This window comes from Podarcis pityusensis (assembly GCF_964106645.2).
Source record: "Podarcis pityusensis genome assembly, chromosome: 15".
In the NCBI taxonomy this organism is placed as follows: domain Eukaryota; kingdom Metazoa; phylum Chordata; class Lepidosauria; order Squamata; family Lacertidae; genus Podarcis; species Podarcis pityusensis.
Genome location: NC_138040.1, coordinates 43,550,286 through 43,570,982, shown reverse-complemented (window position 1 = coordinate 43,570,982; position 20,697 = coordinate 43,550,286). Strand labels below are relative to the sequence as shown.

Below are 20,697 nucleotides of genomic sequence, written 5' to 3'. Positions count from 1 at the left end.
CTCTCTCTCTATCTCTCAGGGGAACCAGCAGCTTTAACTTGCAGCCCATTATCTTCCCTAAATAAAACAATGGCAAAAAGGGGAGGGGAATACTTTTGCATGACTGTTTATCTTCTTAAAATCTTTTCCCCCTCCCGCAAACAAAAATCCTCCCCGGCTTCAGTAACCACCACCTTAGACCCATCAAGGGAGACAAAGGGATGCATCTTCCTAGGATTAATCTACAATACAGGCTTAAAAACAATTTGTAATTCTGTGCATATTTTCTCAGAAGCAAGTCCCACTTCTCCCTAGAAACTCTGCATATGTTAGCAGCCCTAACATCCATTCCCTTTCTGAGGGGACCTGGGTATTATAGTTCCTGGGGGAGAGCTAAGGATCCTCTTTCTCAGCTGTCTCACCAAACTATAGTTCCCAGGAGGTATTATAAAATAGGGAATATGTGCATGTATGCTGAGAGCATTAAAAATGAAAGTAAGTCACTTACACAGCCACCTTGCTTTTTGGTGGGTTCGGAGGCAGTGTGCTGTGGATGTGGCCAATGAGGGAAGGGGAAGATTTGTAAACTTAAGGGGCAAGCTGTGCCCCCTGCAGTTGCATTTTGTAACTTGGGGATAGTTAGCCTCACTGTGACTTAGGAAGTATGAGCGCCATACTAGACATTATGTGAAATAAACAATAGCCGTCACAGGGTGTGTGAGAGCAGGAAGGAAGACTACAGCCTGATTTAAAAGTACACATGTAAGCTGCTATTGATGCCAATTTCAGCTACTCTCTCAGGACAAACTGCAGATCTGGGCAGGAGGTCTTTTTTGTCAGGACCACAGTGTGGGAGGAACTGGTTGACTCCCCACCTCTGGGTGCTGTGGTCTCAGTCCTGATTGGTGGGCACTGGCTGCTCTTAAAACAAACAGGTGAAATGGCAAGCACACATTTTGCTTCTTTAGGTTCTGAAAGGCTCTGTAAAGGATAACACACCCATCTGAATCTATGTGTGTTCCAGTGCCCAACTGTGCCCTGGGGGGAGCTGTGGAGCATGCCAGCAGAAAGTGGATTTTGGAATTCTGCTTGGCAGAGCAATTGGCTGCTAGACCAATTGGTGTAGATGGGTCCTTGATATCTTGACTTGATGACTTATCACTTGAGCACCAGCAGCTGAATGCAGGAGCTTCCTCCACTCAGACCGTTGGTTCTGAGATGAGGTCAGGTGGTCAGAGGTGTAGCTGCTGCGGGAAAAGTTTTGTCACCCCCCTCCCCATCGGCGGCTTGGGGTAGGCTTGGGGTTATGGGCACCCTGGAACTTCCTTTGGGCTCTGCTACATATTTAGTCAGCCTCGATCGTGGCACCTTCAGGCACTTTGCTCCCTGGCACGCAAGGGATCCCTCAGGGCTCCTTTGTGCACTGCCCTGTTTCCCCGCCACCAAAAGTACGTGTGGCCGCGGAGCTCTCGCCGCCTCCTGCCGGGCTGGGGATCTTCAGCCAAGCACGGCAGCTGCCTCTTGGTTAACGCAGCTCTGTCCATGCCTCCTTGCTCTCCCTCTGCGAGGTGCGCGAGAGGAGGGTGGCGAAGCCAGCGTTAGCGGCCCGACGGAGGTTAAATCAGGAGGTGGACAGCAGCTACCTCACTTCGGGAAGTGGCAGCAGCAGCGGGCATCGCTGGGCTGCATGTTGGAGAGGCTTATCTTTGGCGCTTGGCTCCCGGGCAGGCCTCTTCTCGAGCGCAAGGAAGGCCAGCGTGGCGCCTGCCCGACCTCCCGCTTGCCCGCCTGTTCACAACGGTGAGGGCTGCCTCCTGTTCTGCCTCCAGGCCCCTGTGCTCCGTCGGGCCACAGGTCCAGCGCTCCCGTTCCCAGTGTGGTAGAGGCCGCTGGCGGGCTCTGGGTCGCCTTTTTGGTCCTTGCGTGGGCACCCCCGGCTCCCCTCTGGTCGCGGCGGTTGTGGCAGGAGGTTTTACGGCTCAGGGATCGGCTAGGCAGTGCAGCTGGTGCTGGCTGCCCTTGAGCTTTGCACCACTGTGTGCCCACCACTTTGCCTCGCCAGAAGTCCTCAGGATTCACCCTTTCTGGGGTTCCGAACAGGCAGGCAAAATGAGGCGGGGGAGGGTCTTATTGTTTGTTTACCTCCTTGCGTCAGGCCCCTGGCGGGTCATCCTTCTTTCCCAGTGGCACGTGTGCACGTTTTAAATAACATTATTTATTTATTTATTTTTAAGTGTTGTGAGCCCCCCGCTTTTGAAAACATATTTTTGCCAATTTTTCACTCCCCTTAGAGATGTCACCCGGGGCAGCCTGCGCTCACCACACCCCCCTTCCTCCGCCACTGCAGGTGGTACAGAAGTGCGCTCTGCAGTGGTTTCATGGCCATTTTGCAACATTTGCTTTGCAACAGTCCCGTGATGTTGCCATGTGTGTGCAAAGGACACCCCCTGAAAGAAAGGCATAGAGGGCAGAGGAAGCAGGGCCAGCCCTATCATTAGGCGGAGTGAGGCAGCTGCCTCAGGCAGCAGACGATGGGAGTCTCAGGTTCAGTCCCCAGCATTTCCAAGTAGGGCTGGGAATGTCCCTTGCTTGAAAGCTTGACCAGCCCCTTCCGGTCAGTGTAGACAATACTGAGGTAGATGGTCTGACTTAGTAGGAAGCATCTTCCTATGTTCCAGTCCAGGGCACAACACGGCTATCCATTGCAGCAGCCCCTGCTGAAATGTGTCTTGCCTGCCTTTGAAGACTCGGGGGGAGAGTCACAGGTGCAAGAAGTGACTCACAGCCCCTTTGAGATTTTGTTCTTTCTCTTGCAGGAGAAATTGGGAAGCAGCTGATGCTGCAGCAGCCATGGAGCCCAAGAGCATTTTTGACTATGAACCTGGGAAGTCATCCATCCTCGATTATCCCAGCTCGGTATGCAAGCCTCCCTGGATTTAGTTGTGCCTGGATTTAGTTGTGACTGAACTAGCAGTAGACCCAGATTGTGTCTGGACTGGATCACATATTGTCAGTCAGCTGTCTGAAGGACAAGACTGCATTGCTCTGCACATTTCCTGGCGTGTCAACCCCACTGAACTCCGTGAGGCACGTTGTTCACATGTAGTGTCACACTGCACAACTCTTTGTGCTCATATTTGAAAGCAAGGATGTGGAACAATGGTTGCAACATATGGAGAATAACTTATTGAAGCGGGAAATCCCAGCCATTCGCCCCCTCCTCCCCCTTCTCAACAGTCCTCATTCAGACCAAGGGATGTGTGTCCTGCTTGAGGATTCCCTCCAATACAGCAGCCTCTTTACTGATGCTTTGATTTGCCCTTTGCAGCCTTCGAAGCCCCTCACTGCATATTCAGCACAAGGCCGCCCCCCCTCCCCGCCCATTGAGGTGAGTATTCTGCAGTGCCAAGGGTGAGGCATGCGTAGCCTGGGGTCGCAAAGCAAGACCTGGGATCCAGCCAAGCCTATGCTATGCACTTCCTTGGGGGCAGGGGGAAGCTAGCGTGGAGACTCATTGAGCCAGGAGGAGGGGATGGGGCTGTGCTTGAGATCCTCCCTGCTGGCTTCTCCCAAGACTGCCGGAGAGCAGCTGTGTTTACTGGCTTCCATGGAGTAGGATTCTTTGTTATTTCCTCTCCCCCCTCCTCTGCCTTCAAGATGGTCCTCCGCACTGCAGATGCACTGCCAAGATCTGCATGCTGTGGATGGGGAAGAATGCTCTAGGTCACCATTCAGAGCAGGAGCCCTGCTGCTGTGGTCCCCAAATAGGTCTCACAGAACCAGGTGCGCCTTGTGTGCTCTAGTCAGGGTCATGCACACCCCACACTAAAATATTTAAAATCTGCATCCAGACCATTCTGATTCCACATAAAGAAATACTCATTTCTGCGACTGGTGTGAATTGTGCGAATGAAGCACAATTAGGGTTAGGGTTAGGGTTGGGTTATTTCAGCAGGAAGCTATGCAGGTAATGCAGCAGGGCAACCCAGAAGTAGCCTCCAGCATCTAGGACTTCCAAAGCTACACCTGGAGCCATAAGGACTTGAGACTTTGTTTTGAATTTAAAAAATGATATTTCCAAGAAGCCAAATCCTGCATCTAGTATTACATTCTGCACTCTTGTTGAATCACGCGTATATGTGGTTCTAGATATAGCACCTCATTACCTTTGCCATTATGACATTATAGTTCCCTTTCACTGCAATGTGTGTCGGCCCCTGCTGCTGCCAGAAATCAAGGCCATCCTCGCTTTGGGTGTAATGTTTAAGCTACCCATCTCATTGCCTTTGCAATCACCCTAAATTGCCACCCTATAACTCTTGTTCTGACTTGCCTGCAACGAAATGGTTAATAGCTGCTTGAGGCCTGATTGGCGCCTGCACATTAAGAAGCGACTTCCAGAGGAGCAGCTGTGTTAGTCTTGCAGCAAAAACAACAGAGTTTTGTGGGACCTGAAAAGAGCAGTAGGATTACTGGGGCATACCTTTTTAGGGACTGGAGTCCACTTCAGCAGATGTGTGATGCAAGTTTCCACAACAGTGAAAAAACTTTCAGGCACATAAAATGCACAGCAGCAGCCCAGCCATATCAAATTCAAGTTAGCACCACAGAGGTGAGAAGCCTGAGGGGTAAAAAAGGTGGTCCCTGGAAGATAAAAGATTTGGTGCCAGGCACACCTTTCTAAACAGAGTTCTAAAACAAGGGCACCACTGCAGAGAAGGCTCAGCTTGGCATAATCGTACAGAGATGTACCTTGTTTTGAGACATTCTTAACACCCACATTGCTCACATACCCCTGAATGGGGTATACAAATCAGGACTGTGGCACTGTAACAAGCCGTTGCCAGCAAGCCAGTCTTGAGTCATGGCTGCTTGTTGAATTGCTCATCATGATGTGCTAGCGTTAGGATCTACTCACAACAGGAGAGGATTGAAGGCCGGGGAGGGGGCCAGTTAGGCTATGTGCCGGGTGGGTTGGGGGAGACATTTAGTGCAGCTTGCATTCAAATCTACCTAACTGACACTTTCCAAAGCAATATGCAAAGTGAAACACAGCCATCCTTTAAAATTTGCACTTCTCCTAATTTTGCAGTGCAGTTGTCCAACCCAAAACTATGTGCATAAATGTGTATATTAGGCAAAAACATGCACAAATTCATGAAAAGTGCATAAAAATGTATTGTAACGCGTGGTTTTTTTAGTATATTAGAAATGCACACTGAAATGATGAGTTTTTGTGATGACTTTTTTTTAAAAAAAAATCACAAACTGATGCTGAAATGGGGTGAGAACTGAATTTTATCATTGGAAAAATGAGAGAGAAATTGAAAATGAGATTCCTCCATCCCTGGCATCAGAATGCTGCTAATTCATAGTAAATTACGATGAGCTGGAATCTCTTATTCCATCCAGCCTCCTTATAAATTCAGAATCATTCTCCTTGCACAGCAGGCTTCTGCCACTCAGGTCAGAGCATCCTTGTGCAACCTAGTTCTCACACTGAGGTAGATGCACTGAGCCTGGGCTGTAGCACTGCCGTCTGCAGGTGGGTGTTCACATGATGGAATTCTCCCAATGAGAAATAAAATGCCTTGCGCATGGAAAACCAGCATGTCATGGAGGAGGGTTGTAAGCTAACCCTTTTCCTGGCATACTAGCTTTCTATGTGTAGGATTCCTCCCCCACCTGCAGGCTAAGTCAAGCCACAGATTTACCCTTTTGGTGAAAAACGAGAGCTCTTTGCCCATAGCTGTCTGTCCATCTCTGTGTGGTGTTCTTAAGACTACACAGAAGGCTGCTCCATTGAGCTCAGCAGGACTTCTTCCATGCAGGCAGTATCTGGTGGCTTAAGGAGCCACTTCACATGACAGTGTCTGCGAACCTTGTTTCCCAGGTGTTTCTGTGCACGTGGCCCCACCGCTGCCTCCTCATGCTTCTCTCTTGACTCTCATGAGGCCACTGCAGGCTTCTGCCCACAGCCCCCCCCCCCACTGCCTCTTTCTTCCCTCTTTCAGGAGTTACTGGAGAGGGAGCTGCAGCAGCTGAGTGAAGAACTGGACAAGGACATCAGGGCCATTGAGCTTTCCCTCAAGGTAACTCTTGCCTTGCTGCCCTTGCTTTCTGTGGCTCCTGCTTCCCTCTGCAGGGACGGCATTGCTGCCTAAATGCCGCCTTAGGATGCTGGGCACTCTTCTTCACCATCCTTGTACCATTTGGGCTTACTCAGGCAGGTGAGCCGAGGGCTGGAACCTCAACATCTTAAGGATAAGACTAATCCCTAGTTGATTGGATAGAGGGGTGGTACTGGAACCATTAAGACGAATCACATTTCAGACTTAATTTAAACTAATGAAATGGTTCACTTCTCTTGCATTAGCAAATCAACATAATGTCTAAAATAATAAATGCTTTGCCAATCATTCCTGACTGTTTTCAATGTACCTTCTCTTTGATGTACAGTATCAATCTATTTTTGTCGCTATTTCCACCCAGTGTAGGAAGAGAAACAAGCTTGCAGTGTTAACCCACCTAATTCATGCTATGAACCAAGCCGGGGTTTGTGGCTTTTTGTGGTTTATTGTGGAAAAGCTGAATGCTATTGCATGTGCCCCAACTGCTTCTGCTTCAACTTTCCCCTGGCGCAAGCAGAAGAAACAAATCAGGAAGATTTGCGCTCCTGTTATGTCTAAACCAGGAATTGCAGTTTGTTGCTTCCTAATGTGCTACAGTAAGCCAGCAACAAACCATGGTTTAAGGTTGGCTTGTTGTGATTGCTGCTTGTTAGGGAGAAACCAATAGCAACCTTTGGTTCAGATGTAAGGGAAAGCCTCCTGCTTTATCCGGCTCATGCCAGGGGAAGAGAAGAGTGTGACTGTCCAGTGTGCACATATGCTGCTCACACTCAGTAAACCACGATAAACCAGAAATTCCAGTTTATCCTTTAGCGTTTCCCATCAGTGGGATTGACTCTGCAGGTAAGTTTCTGTAGAATTGTAGCCTTAAAAGCACTGTGCTTATTTGAAATTTTATTTACAGCACAACTCTGTGCATGTTCATGTGAGAGTCCGAGTGTGTGCAACAGAGTGTGCTTCCAGGACTGCAGCTCCAGCCTTGCAGGTGTAATGGATCAGCCTTCCTCAGCTGGCCCCTCTTCAGAGGTTATGTACTAGTACTGCAACTCCCATCAGCCCCAGTCAACAGGCTGACCTGACCGGGGTGATGGGAGTTGTAGTTTCACGCAGGTTGCAATAGGCCATTGAAAAGCATTTTATATGGCGCCTCTCTGAGAAAGGGGAGCCGCTTTATGGCAGCGTGTCCTGCCCTGCGCTTCTGCTGACTCCCGGACCAGCTGGCAAAGAATCGAATCCACAACGAAAGCAACTTAAAGCATAATAAAAACAAGTCTGAGCGGGTGGCTTCGCTAGTCGTCTCGTAATCGCGAATTCTACCTAAGGAGAAGCGCCTGGCGGAGGGTCCCCGGCCCCGCGCAGCGCCTGCCCGCTTCCTCGGAAGCTCCGCCCGGCTCGGCGGCGGACCTGCTGGCCTTTAGGACCCGCCCGCCGCCCGCCCCGCCCGCGGCCAGCAAGTTGGCGGCGGACTCTCTTCCGCGCGGGCCGCGGCCAGGGCCGCCTCTCCCCGCCCGCTCAGCGCCGCGCTCTCTCCCGTCTCTCCGCAGGGCTCCTCCCGGGCCGCGTCGTCCGGCTGCGCCGCCGCCGCCGCTGCTGCTCCGGCCTCGGCTGCCCGCCGGTGAGTAGGGGCGGGGGGGGGGGCCGGGGCGCGGAGTGGCGTCACCCCAGAAGCATCTGGGCCGGATCCGCGGGGGGGGCGGGGGGGAGGAGCAGCATTTGGGCATTCAGGAGGCGGGGGGGGGGGCAGCTCCCTCTCTCGCCGAAGCTCTTTGGAGCGCGTGTACTACAGGTATCCCAAAGGCTTTCCAACGCAGGACCCACTTTGAACCCGAACGTGCATCGGGGACCGAGTTCTGAAACTGCGTGGCGGCCGTGCTCCTGCCGGGACTGGAGCACGAGGCTCTTAATCTCTGGGTGGAGGGTTCGAGCCCCATGGTGGGCAAAAGATTCCTGCATTGCAGGGGGTTGGACTAGATGACCTTCGTGGTTCCTTCCCACGCTAAAACTCACCTTGGATCAGGGCTCCCGCTGAAGACCACTGGCGGAGTATTAGTGCGGGCAGCACAGCTTTGTGGCGGGAGCTTGCAGAAGGGACCTTGCAGCCTTTGCCCAATGAAGCCTCTGTGATTAGGAGCAGAGTACAAACAGCAGTTTATTGGATGACAGCCCTGAAGTTTGGCGCTTTCAGACTGGGCTTGCCATACCTGCTCTTCAGGCAGTCGGGTTGTCTTGCTTCACTTACTTTGAAATGTGGCAAGCAGCCCCTCCAGCTCCTTCCCTTGGATGGCGCTCTGGATTCCTGCCCCTGGTGGCTACCAGCCAGGTAGAAGACGCCGCCCCACCTGAGCACCCCAGAGGCAACTGGCTCAGTGTTAGTAAAAGCAAAGCAGCATTTAGTAGAAGTGACGGCTCTTTATTTTATCTGATCCAACAAGACTTTTGTCAGAATCTATTCCTGTTGCACATATCCTGCCCCACAAGGAAAACAAGAAAGATAAGCCTGGGGTCATTTGCAAAGAGGAACCGTTCACTGGAGCACAAGAAGGTGTTTTATAGCAAGTAGTATTATTTACTGACAGCTGCTCTCCGGCATTTCCGGCAGGGAATCTCTCCCAGCCCTGTCTGCACCTGGGCTCTTCTGCATGCCAAGCAGATGCTCTGATCGCTGTGCCACAGCGCTCCTCCAACCAGCAGGCCTGTCTGGGATTGTGGGCGGACTGATAGGAAATAGAACCTGTGCACTGGACATGCCAGTTTCTAATTTGTGGAGTTTGTCTTAAGCAGCTGGCTGTATCTTGGCCTCCCTTTCTTACTCTTGGGTGCTTGCAGTTGGGGCAAAAGTGTGACAAGCCCCTATAAAAGGGTGTGGCTGTAGGAATATGGCAGTAGAAGAAACGCTGGCCTGCCACTCTTTGTCACATTCATCCAAGTCTGGAGGCAAGCTTCTTGTTGTTGTGGCAGCTTATCGATTGCCACAGCCCTGCTTTAAAGAGGAGCCTAAGGGTTGCAGCTGTAGCCTCTCTGCATGTTTAGGAACCTTGCAAGGAGCCTATGCACTTCAGAGCATTTGCACACAGACATTGTTTCCACCACACACACACCCCGTCAGTGGCCCAGAGAATGGCACGGCTGCATGCTTTGGGGGTCTTGAAGATTAGTGGCAGGCCACTGTCCTGTGAGCCGCTCCGTTCTCACTTGGATGCATGGAGCACCCAAGAGAAGTCTGTTTGCACACCTGCCTCTTCCAGGACTAAGGAGCCCACGGAGGACGCCTTTTGTGAGGCAGGCCCCAAGCACTTTTCCGTCTGGGGTGGAGCAGCAGATGCCCCCCCCCCCAAGATCATGGTACCAAACCCAAGCTTGATCAAGTTATTCTGGCACCTGAAAATCCCTCAAGTGTCTCTCCTATGGGAGTGAAAAATGGAATAATAATAAAGCAAGTAACAATTTGCTGCCCTTTCATGTAAGCCCAAATCAGCTGTTCCATTCTCCGCAATGGTAGGGCTGGCCCTGGGAGCTCCCACCACCCACATTGCGGAGTAGCCAGCACTGCCGTTACTGTTAAAATTCAAGGTTCAATACCTCAACACATGTGCAAGAGATTTAATGATCACCATGAGGGAAACTTCTAGCTTCTGCCAAGTGGTCCTGTGACCCATCTGCCCCATTTCACAGTCATCTGATGAGTTTGGATGAGAAGATGCTTTAGATTAGCTGAGAGTGACCCAGTATATTTCTGGTCAGAAACCCAGATGACACCCCCACTACCCCACTTAATAAGGGGCATGATTCGCCAGTTCTCCTGCAAAAGTTGCCTTGAAATTAATGAGGGCACTTTCTGTATGGGATGTTGCTCTTCTCTCTGCCTTTCTCAAGGGCATTTATCACCCTAAAACCTTATTGGGAAAACAGACAAAAGAATTTATTCCCAGCTCCAATCCACTTTTCCTTGCAGGCCCTACCATATTCTAGAACAGGCTTCCTTAACCTCGGCCCTCCAGATGTTTTGAGACTACACTTCCCACCATCCCTGACCACTGGTCCTGCTAGCTAGGGATCATGGGAGTTGTATGCCAAAAACATCTGGAGGGCTGAGGTTGAGGAAGCCTGTTCTAGGGACTATTGTTGTTTGTTGGTGTTATTTTCTTGTTCTTCTAATGCTTCTGCTAGACTTGCATTTAAAGGATGTTTCGTATAGGATTGGCAACCTTGCTGCAGAGATAACTGATGCTCTTGAATTATAGTTCCCCTCATCCCTGGATTATTGGCCCTGCTGGCTGGGACTGAGAGCAGGAGGGCACCGTGTTGTCTACCCCTGCCTTGTTGTGTTGTTTCCTTTTAAAAAAAACAAAAACTAAATATAATATGTAATGTGGTCAGAGCACATCACATACACTATCTCAGGCATTATTATGACGACCCCATAAATAGATCAGTGTTACCCCCTACTACAGAGATGGGGGTTAAGGAAATTGCTTGCTTAAGGCTAGTTCACAAATTCATGGCTGAGAGAGTTCAAATGTTTAATAGCTTACTCTGTTAACCACTCTGCTTTTGTTGTTTGGCAGTGGAAATTTCATGGCTTTAGGCATTTCAATATATGCAGAAAAGCAACAGCACAAACACCCCAGGTCCCTCTAGAAATGGGTCTACCTGCATTCCTGATCATGTGCGCTGGGGGGGGGGGTCTCGTGTGTCTCTTGTACCCCAAGCAGATGGTGAGATGGATCTCCTGCTTATTTATTTAACAGCAGCCCCGGGAGGAGGAGGGAATGGCTTCAAATCAAGGCCATGGTGCTGAGGGAATCAATGGGGAAGGGACCCTTTCTCTTGTTCCTGCCCCCCAACAGAAATCCCCACTGAGCCAAAAGTGCTGTTTGCCCAACTGTGAATCTGCATAGTTACCCTGTGGGCAGCTTCCAAGGCAGTAGTTCAGTTTGGGTGAATTGGCCCACGGAAAGGATTGGCTCAGCCTCTCCTCCAGGCTCCACCTGCGGCTGCCTTTAGATAAAGACAGAACCTGCTCTCAGGTCTCCCACCCCACATCTTCCAGGGGGGCCCTCAGCCTAGTTCCTCGTGTTTCCCCCTCCCACCCCCCCTGCTCACTTTGCCTGCAAAGGGGTTCTGCCCCTTTAAATACTAAAAACCGCTAAAGTTAAACTTCAGCAAAATAGCTGCTGCCTGCCAGACTCTTGTTGCCGCCTCAGTGCTTCCTGTTGAGCTTGGCCTCTGCTTGCCAAGACAGCTCCAGGGGCCCTGGGCTGGGAGAAGGATTACAGGCAGGCCCACCAGCCCTAGCGGGAAATGGGGAGGGACAGGGCTGGAAAGGACCTGGAGCTCCAGGCCTCTTGCTGCCTCGGACCTGCTTCTAAATGGACTTCACACAGTGCAGAGGAGACCAGGGATCCCCTCCCACAAGAGCAGTCATGGCCACCCACCGGGATGGCTTGAACAGAGGATTAGGGAAATTCATGGAAGATGGGGCTGTCAGTGGCTTGTAGCCACAGGGACAGTGGTCTGAATGCTCCTTCTAGGAATCACCGGTGGGGTGAGGGCCGCTACCCGGGGGTCCGGCTTGCAAGTTTCCCATAGATCACACAGGGCTGGACTTGGGCACTTGTTTTGATCCGGCAGGGCTCCTTTTAGGTCCTTAATTGCTGGTTCTTTGGTTGGCATCTTGTTTTTCTTCAGTTCTTACAGGGCAATCTTTGCCAACCTGGTACCCTCCAGATGTTTTAGGCCAGGCATAGGCAAACTTGGCCCTCCAGATGTTTTGGGATACAGCTCCCATGATCCCTAGCTAGCAGGACCAGTGGTCAGGGATGATGGGAATTGTAGTCTCAAAACATCTGGAGGGCCGAGGTTGAGGAAGCCTGGGTTGGCCAAAGCTGATATAGGACATGTTTCTCCTGTTTGAAAGAGCTGTGATGAAATCAGAGGCGTGGGGTGATTCTGGCCAGATTCTGTGTGTGGGATGTGCAGAGAGAGAGCAGGGCATCAGTGAACCAGTTTGTGTCTCTGTGTTGTGGGTGTAGGAAATGTGGGAGGAGGCTGATTTGGACCGTTGTGCTTTATGTGGCAAGGCAGGGCTTCTGTAAAAAAAATAGTTTTGTGAATTCATTCAGAATATTAGATCTATAGTAATTGATTCCCTCCCCCATTTGCTGTATTCCCCAATTAAAATCTCCCCTCTCCCTTCCAGCTGTTCTGTGCCCCACATGATAGCTATAAGTTTCCCTCTATGGAAAATAAGCAACTTGCAAGCTCATTTAAAGTACTGGAGAAAATATTAGAGATCAGGCAACGTCTTAAATGTTCATTAGCTGTGCAAACTAGCATTTCATTCCGATATCGTTCATCTTCTAAGACAGGTATCTCATGCTGCTGCATCTGTCTCTCCTGGCCCTGAGAAATGGTGGAGAGGCCAGTTGACATTTGAGCTTGAAATAAATAGAGAATAGCGACATATGCTTACACACCACACTTTTTATTGTGAGCTGTTGATATTCAAAGGAGATAAGTTACAATATATTTTAAATCATTTCTGGCCAATTTGAAAATTAGTGTAGAGTTTGAGCTGGTGTTTGAACTCAAGTTTGTTGAGTCACAAATTTGCATGCCGAAATAATATTAATTTACTCTGATTCAAAGATTATTGGCTGCAGCAGGTACACACCATTATAGAGAAGAAATCCCCATACTCTCATCTGCCCAACAGATGGCTGATTGGGTTGAGAGATCACAGGAGGTGGATCAAGTTTGCAAGGTTGCTTGAGTTCAAAATGTGAGAGAAATGCTGTGCTAAGCATGAGAACAGAATGATTTGTCCAAGAGCCTCAGCTGAAGGAATGATCTCCCGGGTCCATTTCCAAAATCCCCATTTACTCAGCCATGCGCTCTCTCTCACTGTACCTCCATTTTTTCCAACCCAGCAGCCCTCTGCCTGACCGCAGCGCCTATCCTTCCACAGGACAAAGCCTCTCTGTGGCTCAGGGCCACTTACCAGCCAGCCCTAGAATGGAGAAAGGAAGCCCAGGCGTTGCCAGGAATAACTGGAACAGCTCTCCACCCAGGAATGGTATGGCTCTGAATTTGCATGTGCTCCTTATGGGAACTAGCAAAACTTCAAAGAGACTTACGGAAGTTCTTCTGATGGTGGAGATGTTCTTGTTCACTTGGAAAATGCCGGTGTACCTTCCTAAGGGATGCTCTGGCTCCTAAAGCAGGATGCTTATTGTCCAGCCGTTGTCACTGTGAGTGGGGGGATCTGTGAGAGCTAAAGCCCCTCTCTGAGTATGGAATTGTGGGCATTGGGTGCACTCTGTAGGTTTGCACACAACAAGCGCTGTGCAGGTGCGCCCTTATTGCTGTGCCATTGACGGAGGAACCTTGGTGGTTCAAGCGTTGTGGCAGGGGGAACATATACTCCATGTCAGAATGTAAGTAGGAACTGCATCCTTGAAAGCTTCCCATATTCAACAACTCCCTGCAGCTGGAAAGGTAGCATATCAAGGAGAAGGCTCACCTAGAACCCTCCTTTCAGATTTGCTAGATTTCTACATGTAGGGAAATTTGTTTTTTTAAAAACCTTAGACACCCACATCTTCTATCTTCATTATGAAGTGGTTGGTCCTAAGAGAACTATCTGAGCCACATGCCCTCTCACAAATGTTTGAATCTGCTCAGAGATGTATATGTGGGAAGTGAACCACCTAAGTATGTAACAGAACTAAGAGTAATACCAATTCCTCCTTTTTTCCACCATGATGCCCAACCCACCCACTCACCAAGGCCTGGCTTGCTAATACCCCTTGCTAATAGGATGCACCCAAGTCTACAAACATTTGGTTTGAAATCCTTAGTTTGTGTTGGAAATGTATCTTAGTTATGGCTGATGGCCAGCTGTTCTACTGCCTAGGGCCAGATTCATACTGAGAGGAATGTGAGGCTTTAGCTTGCCCAGTAGCCTTTCTCTTTAACCCCGAGTGCATGCGGACTAGATTTAGTGATTCAGTCGTGAAGGCAAAACACTCTGCACATGCCTAGACGTACTCATCTCTAGCTATCTCACAGCTGCTTGCCATGTTCTGAGGCCTAACCTTGAATTTTGACTTCCAGAAGTGTGCTATGGTTCAAGTTAAGTTCTGACTTTTCTTCTGACTTTGACCACCGCAGTCCTCTGAATATATGTGAGCATTCCTTTGTGGGGAACACTGTTATCCAGCTGTTGTCTCGTTCTTTTCACACAGATCCTCTGAGACTTGTTGGGATAAGCCCCTTTCTTGATTCTTCAGAAATTGTCTTGGATAGTCCCCCAAAGAGAGATGAGAAGAAGGTGAGATGTGGCTTCCACCCAAGAGGAGATGGATGACGGGTTTTGTTTACACACCTGGACTGGGTTTATCATTGGACATCTTTGCACTAGACATAAATTCATTTAGCACATATTCCATCTCCTGGGAAGCCCTGCGGGTTGCAGTTCTGTGAGAGCCTTTCAGACACTGTAGCAGATAATCTTCTCCATGCTACAATCAATTCCCAATATTTCTTGCTGGAAACTTTGACTATTGGAACTATTATAATACAGAGGTACCTCGGGTTTCATACACTTCAGGTTACATACGCTTCAGGTTACAGACTCTGCTAACCCAGAAATAGTACCTTGGGTTAAGAACTCCTCTTCAGGATGAGAACAGAAATGGCGTGGCCCCATTAGCTAAAGTGGTGCTTCAGGTTAAGAACAGTTTCAGATTAAGAACGGACCTCCGGAATGAATTAAGTACTTTACTCGAGGTACCACTGTACCATTAGGAAATGGTAATGTATATATAGCTACTTTTATGGTCCAATTTTCCCTCAAACCAGGCTAAATTTCTTAAACATAATGAGCTGTGCCCAATGTTCTCTGTACAACAGCTGCACTAGCAGGAACTCGTTGCGCAACAAAGTTATCAGCAACCTCCTTATTCTGTTGGTGCAAAATATTTTGCCAGGGAAACAAGCATACCTCTAAGCAACTTGTAACGTAGTGCCAAATTGGATACAACCACTTAAAATATTCTTAAATATCTTAAAATGTTAGCTCCTATGTCATCTTAGTGTAAATTGTTAAACATCATCATCATCGTCATCATCATCATTATTACATTTTATAACCTGCCCTTCATCCACAGATCTCTGGGCAGTTCACAATATAAAAATACAGGATAGAAGCACAAAATAAATAGTTAATATAAAAACAAAACAGAACTTTGTTTTCCTTGTAGCATATTCTGCTGCTCTGAGCAATGGGCCATATTCATACAAATGGTTGGTTTGGACCAGCAAATCATTAATCTGCTGCAACTTCTGTTCTTCTCCCACTAAGAGCAAAATTGAATTGATGAGGGACGAATGCAGCAGGCTTTACTTTAAAGAGGAATATGCACCCCAGTCTTGTGGGGCTTTCTGGCAATTACCAGTTTAGGGCCAGTCCAGCTGTCCACCCTTGATAGGAATCCTTCCTTTCTGTAAGTGAGGCACAATGGAAGAGAATCTGGGAATCTTTTGCAGGAATTTGGTCAGGACAAATCCTCTCTAGCTGGGAATGTGAGCCTCGTTTCGTTTTTACTCCAAGGGTTGCCTGTGGCTTAGTGAGTCTTGTTCACTTCTGGCACTCGTGATTCAGGCCAGAGATTTTCAATGCCATTATTCACTTGGTTTTGTGTTGTGCTGGCAAGATGCCCAGATTCCCTTTTAAAACCTGATGGCTTTGAATTGCATCTTTTAACTCCATGTCTCCTTTTAAATAGTTTTCTCCTCTTTCCAGATGAAAGCTGCTCGGCTCAAATTTGACTTCCAGGCAGAGTCGCCAAAGTGAGTCGCAATACTGGTAACCTTTTGGCATTCACACAATGCTTGGGTCACTTGGCATCCTCATTATGATTTTTAGTCATCATTGTTAATTAATGCAGCACCATTTGCATCAGAGTTGGGGAACCTGTGGCCCTTCCGATGTTCTTGACCATTTGCTGTGCTGGCTGAGGTTGATGGTCCAAAAAACCTATGGGAAGCCACCGGTTCCCCAGGCTTGCTCTGCTAGCAAAGAAAGTCAGGGCTCTGCCCTGGGAAACCTGACACCAAAAGACAACAGAAGAGAGACAAAAGGAAGGGCGGAAAGGCTGAGGCAAACAATGAACATGATCAGGTGCAGTTTCATGTTCTTAGGTTTTTGTTTCTTACACTCCCTAAGGCTTAATTTCAGGTGGGAATAAATTTAAGTCAAAGGGCTTATGAGAAGAGTGGGATCTGAGGACAGTTTTGAAGTGGGAGAGAGAAGTGGCGTTGTGAGCTGCAAAGGGCGGGTGTGCTGTTTCACGAGTTCGCCTCCTGATCCGTATCCTCTCTCTGTAAAGAGTTGGTGTCAGCAACTTGAAGAGGAGGCAATTTGTCCAATTGAAATGAGCAACTTTAAGGAGAGAATATTCCTAATGGAGGTCCATGATGCATCTCTGACAGTGGGACATTGCCGTTTGATTTTTCAGGGAACTGACTTTGCAGAAGGGTGACATTGTCTACATTCACAAGGAAGTGGATAGAAACTGGCTGGAAGGAGAACACCATGGCAGGGTGGGCATTTTCCCCACCAACTATGTGGAGGTAAGTATACCTTGCTATTCCAGGAGAAGGCTTCACTTGATAAACTGAATACGTTTTTGTTCAGTATGTAGAAGACAAGGGAGATAGCAGAATTTTTTTAGCAATCTGGACCTCCATCTGCTTTTAGATACAGGCAAGGTTAGTGGTAGTGGGAGAGGGTCTCATGTGCAGCAAAAATGTCCTCTATTTTTGTTTCGGTCCCATTATTTTGCTAATAATAATAATAATAATAATAATAATAGGATCACTAACAAGAGTTCCAGTTTTCTGGGTATTAACATAGCACTATCAGTGCATAAGGTGGTTTATAGAGTAACACAAACAAATGCCAGGTCCCTGCCCCAAGCAGCTTACAGCCTAAATTCAAGCAGCTCTGGCAGGGGGAAGAGGGCAACAAAGGGAGGGAGATTCACAAGGGACAAAGTGAACCAGTGCTGCTCTGAATACTTTGATCCCCCTCGTCTGTGTGGTCTGACAGTGACTCTCCAGTGTGGCCTTGGGAGTCTTTCCCGGCTGGATCTGGAGATACTTGGAGGATTGAACCTTTTGAGTGCAAAGCATGGGCTCTGGCATGGAGCAGCCGTCCCTTGAGTTGGGCAATGAGGACTAAGGGGTTAAGCCAAGAGCTTTGTAATAGTGGAGGTTTTGCGCTAAGCTTAGAAGGAAGGAAGAGAGGTGGCCCCCTGTAGCATCCTGCAAGAAGTGGATATATAAAAAGAAAAATAACAGGCAGAGTGTTTCAAAACAAAGGAACAATGTTTTCATACAGGACACAGATAATCTGTAGAATTCAACTGCCATGTGTACCTTTTTGAAGGCCACTATTAATATAAGCTAACAAACATTCGGGGTGGGGAGGACAACGAGTACTAGAGTGGGGCACAGAGTATTCCCACCCCCTGGTGGGGTGGGGTGAAGGTTGGGCCCCACACAGTGTTAGGGGAAGAGAAAGTCTTTGTTTCCACAGTAATTGTATCTTCAGATGCACCACTTAATTTTCCTTTAGGTGGTAGCCATTCACTCCTATGGAGAAAGCATCTGAGCAGTCATGTGCTTAATCCTGCTTCTGGGGCTCCTAGAATTTGGGAAGGAGGATCTGGTTTTGCTCCTTACACAGCACACTTGCCAGTAGTAGCCTTTTCTGTTTTGACTCACTAAATGTAAGCCATTAAGGGGGTCTGTGATCTATTCCTTGTTCTGATGTTAAGTCCAGTGATGGAAGACTTGGAATCCACTTATTTGCATGTGTTTGGGAAGCCAAAGTCATCCCACACATCTGTTATGGCACACAAATATGGGGATCTCTTCAAAAAATGAATTTGGAAAAACCCTAGAATAAATATATTTGTGCCATTTCTGAGCTCCCCAAGGCAACTGAGTCTTTCATTCTCAGTTTGTTCAGTGAAGGCCAGCGTGCATCTCCTTGACTAAAAATTTAAAAAGGGGATAGGGCCCATTTTAGTACTTTCTACTTTCAATGAGATGTTGAGTCTTAGCCATTCCATTGGAATCAGGAAATGCTACCAGTTATTGATAAGTATGGCCTTTCTCTGGACAGTCTGAGTTCATTAGACTTTGAAATAGCATCTCACCACATGAAATCTCATATTTTAAAGCATGATTTTTGTGCTGATTGCACTTCTGCCTGTCTGTCCAAATGTGCCCCTTTGTATGCCAGACCACCCATTCAGATGCCTTGCCCTCACTCTGCAACCTGAATTGCAGATATCCTATTTGTAGCCCTGGGGCTCCAGTCTGTGCCGTAGCTGAAGAACGCTATAGCCCTGTCCCCTATGAGGAGGTCGTGTGCCTGAGGATTTGCACTCACTACTTGCTGGTTTGCCCAATCCACGAGGACTTAGGAGCAGCCTTGTTCAAAGATGTAAATCTCCCAGTGGGGTATTCAGTTAACTTTTACAGTGGTACCTCGGGTTACATATGCTTCAGGTTACATACGCTTCAGGTTACAGACTCCGCTAACCCAGAAATAGTGCTTCAGGTTAAGAACTTTGCTTCAGGATGAGTACAGAAATCGTGCTCCGGCAGCGCAGCAGCAGCAGGAGGCCCCATTAGCTAAAGTGGTGTTTCAGGTTAAGAACAGTTTCAGGTTAAGAACGGACCTCCGGAACGAATTAAGTACTTAACCCGAGGTACCACTGTATTAAGAAACAGATCTCCCTACACCTTTGAGAAAGGGGCCTGCTGTGCCTTTAAGGAGAAATGTCTGTGAGGAGGATAAGTTAGATTTTTCAGGGGAACAAACTCTTACCTGACAGAATGTCTGGCTTTAATAATTATTTTAATTGTGTAATGTACTTTATTTTGTTTTATGTACCGTATTTTTCGCCCCATAGGATGCACTTTTTCCTCTCCAAAAATGAAGGGGAAATGTGTGTGCGTCCTATGGGGCAAATGCAGGCTTTCGCTGAAGCCTGGAGAGCGAGAGGCGTCGGTGCGCACCGACCCCTCTCGCTCTCCAGGCTTCCCGCAGATCTCCGCAAGACGTGGGAGCCCGCGCCGGGCTCCCGCTGCTTGCGGAGAGTTGCCTGCATGCCGAAGGCTGGGCGCGCTGAGCTCAGCGCGCCCAGACTTCGCGCACCTCTCCGCAAGCCGTGGGAGCCCTGCACTGGGCTCCCGCTGCGTGCGGAGAGTTGCCTGTTCTGGGGGCTGGGGTCGGGGGAAGCTCGGGCTTCCCCCGCCCCAGCCCCGCGCCTGGGGGAAAAATAATTTCCCCCCCTTTATTTCCCCCCCCAAAAAACTAGGTACGCCTTATGGGACGGTGCGTCCTATAGGGCGAAAAATACGGTATTTTATATTTTGTAATGACTTTGGCTTGACTGACTGAATAGATGAATGAATGAAATGTTGGCACGGGATTCATGCAGAGGCCGTGGAATTCCAGGCACGCCAAGGAGTGGGCCAGTGGAGGGAGAGGCAAGGCACTCCATCCCTCTTCTGCACCCAGCACAGGCTGATGGAGGGGAGAGAGGCCCCCCTTCTTCAAACAGCAGGGGTGGGGAAGCTTTTTTAGGCCAAGAGGAACTTTTCTTTCTGGGCTACAACAAGGGAGTGGTGGGCAGGACCAAAAGCAGAACAAGGGCAGAATGATAGACGTTAACTCTCCCCCTGTGCATTAGGCTAGTTCCTACACGTAGTCACACACACACACACACACACACACACACACACACAAGTCCTCTTTCGAGACAAGCAAGATGCATTATCAGAGTTCAGGGACACATTCTAGGCAGTTAAAGACATTCAAGAAAGGGTACAAAGCAAGTCAGTGAGGGGTGTGGCCTGAGGCGAGTCCCAAAGGCCAGAGAGAAAGAGAGAGAGACCTGGACAGCCACACGTGACCCCTGGACTTAAGGCAAACAGCACAACATGCAGCAAATTGCTGGAGACGGAGGAAAGGACCACTCTGTCCCTTCTCTGCAGCCCCTAGGAGACTGGTAAAATCTTACAGACTAGTAACTTGTGTGGGCTTATTTGCAGAGCAGGACTGAATCCAGAACCACTTGTGCCATGCCACTGCTTGTCTTCCCAATAGGTCCTGCCTCCAACAGAAATCCCCAAGCCGATCAAATCCCCCACCATCCAAGTCCTGGAATATGGAGAAGCGGTAGCTCAGTACAACTTCAAGGGTGACCTGGCAGTGGAGCTGTCATTTCGGAAGGTACAAAACGAAGCAAAAGAACGGGGGTTGGGTGAGGGTGGGAGTGGGAAGCCCAAAGATGGGCAGAGAGAGGAATTCCAGCTCAGGATGGGGCCAGGGGCAAAGGGCGCCAAAGCCTGCTGCCCCCCCTGCCTCGTGGGCTCCAGGCCAACTCATTCCTCTCTAACAGATGTTCAGTTGTCTGTTTCTGCTTCTCATAAAACTGAGCTCCAAGACAGCCAGTGACATTTTAGTGCCTCAGGCAGAAGATCCAAACGGCGTCTCCCATGGTGA

The 20,697-nt window shown here is 48.9% G+C and overlaps 2 protein-coding genes across 13 annotated transcripts in view; one reads left to right on the top strand and one right to left on the bottom strand.

The window, feature by feature from the left end:
* LOC308464205 (uncharacterized protein) overlaps positions 1-20,697 on the bottom strand; it is a gene marked incomplete at its 3' end in the record, with an annotated part of 365,536 nt that overhangs the window by 136,794 nt on the left and 208,045 nt on the right. The window lies entirely within an intron of this gene.
* The window catches only part of SORBS3 (sorbin and SH3 domain containing 3), a 78,042-nt gene that overhangs the window by 48,295 nt on the left and 9,050 nt on the right, over positions 1-20,697 (top strand). For 10 of the 12 annotated variants that reach the window (XR_013979716.1, XM_080982387.1, XM_080982389.1 and 7 more), the window contains exons 9-17: positions 2,796-2,895; positions 3,308-3,367; positions 5,994-6,071; positions 7,655-7,725; positions 13,040-13,185; positions 14,357-14,442; positions 15,916-15,962; positions 16,631-16,745; positions 20,299-20,424. Coding sequence is in view for 11 of the 12 variants with exons in the window: in XM_080982387.1 (XP_080838513.1) it covers positions 2,796-2,895; positions 3,308-3,367; positions 5,994-6,071; positions 7,655-7,725; positions 13,040-13,185; positions 14,357-14,442; positions 15,916-15,962; positions 16,631-16,745; positions 20,299-20,424 (829 nt within the window). In the remaining variant the exon portion in view is untranslated. The remainder of the gene's footprint in view (positions 1-2,795; positions 2,896-3,307; positions 3,368-5,993; positions 6,072-7,654; positions 7,726-13,039; positions 13,186-14,356; positions 14,443-15,915; positions 15,963-16,630; positions 16,746-20,298; positions 20,425-20,697) is intronic. The other 2 variants (XM_080982386.1, XM_080982382.1) reach the window with 2 other exon arrangements.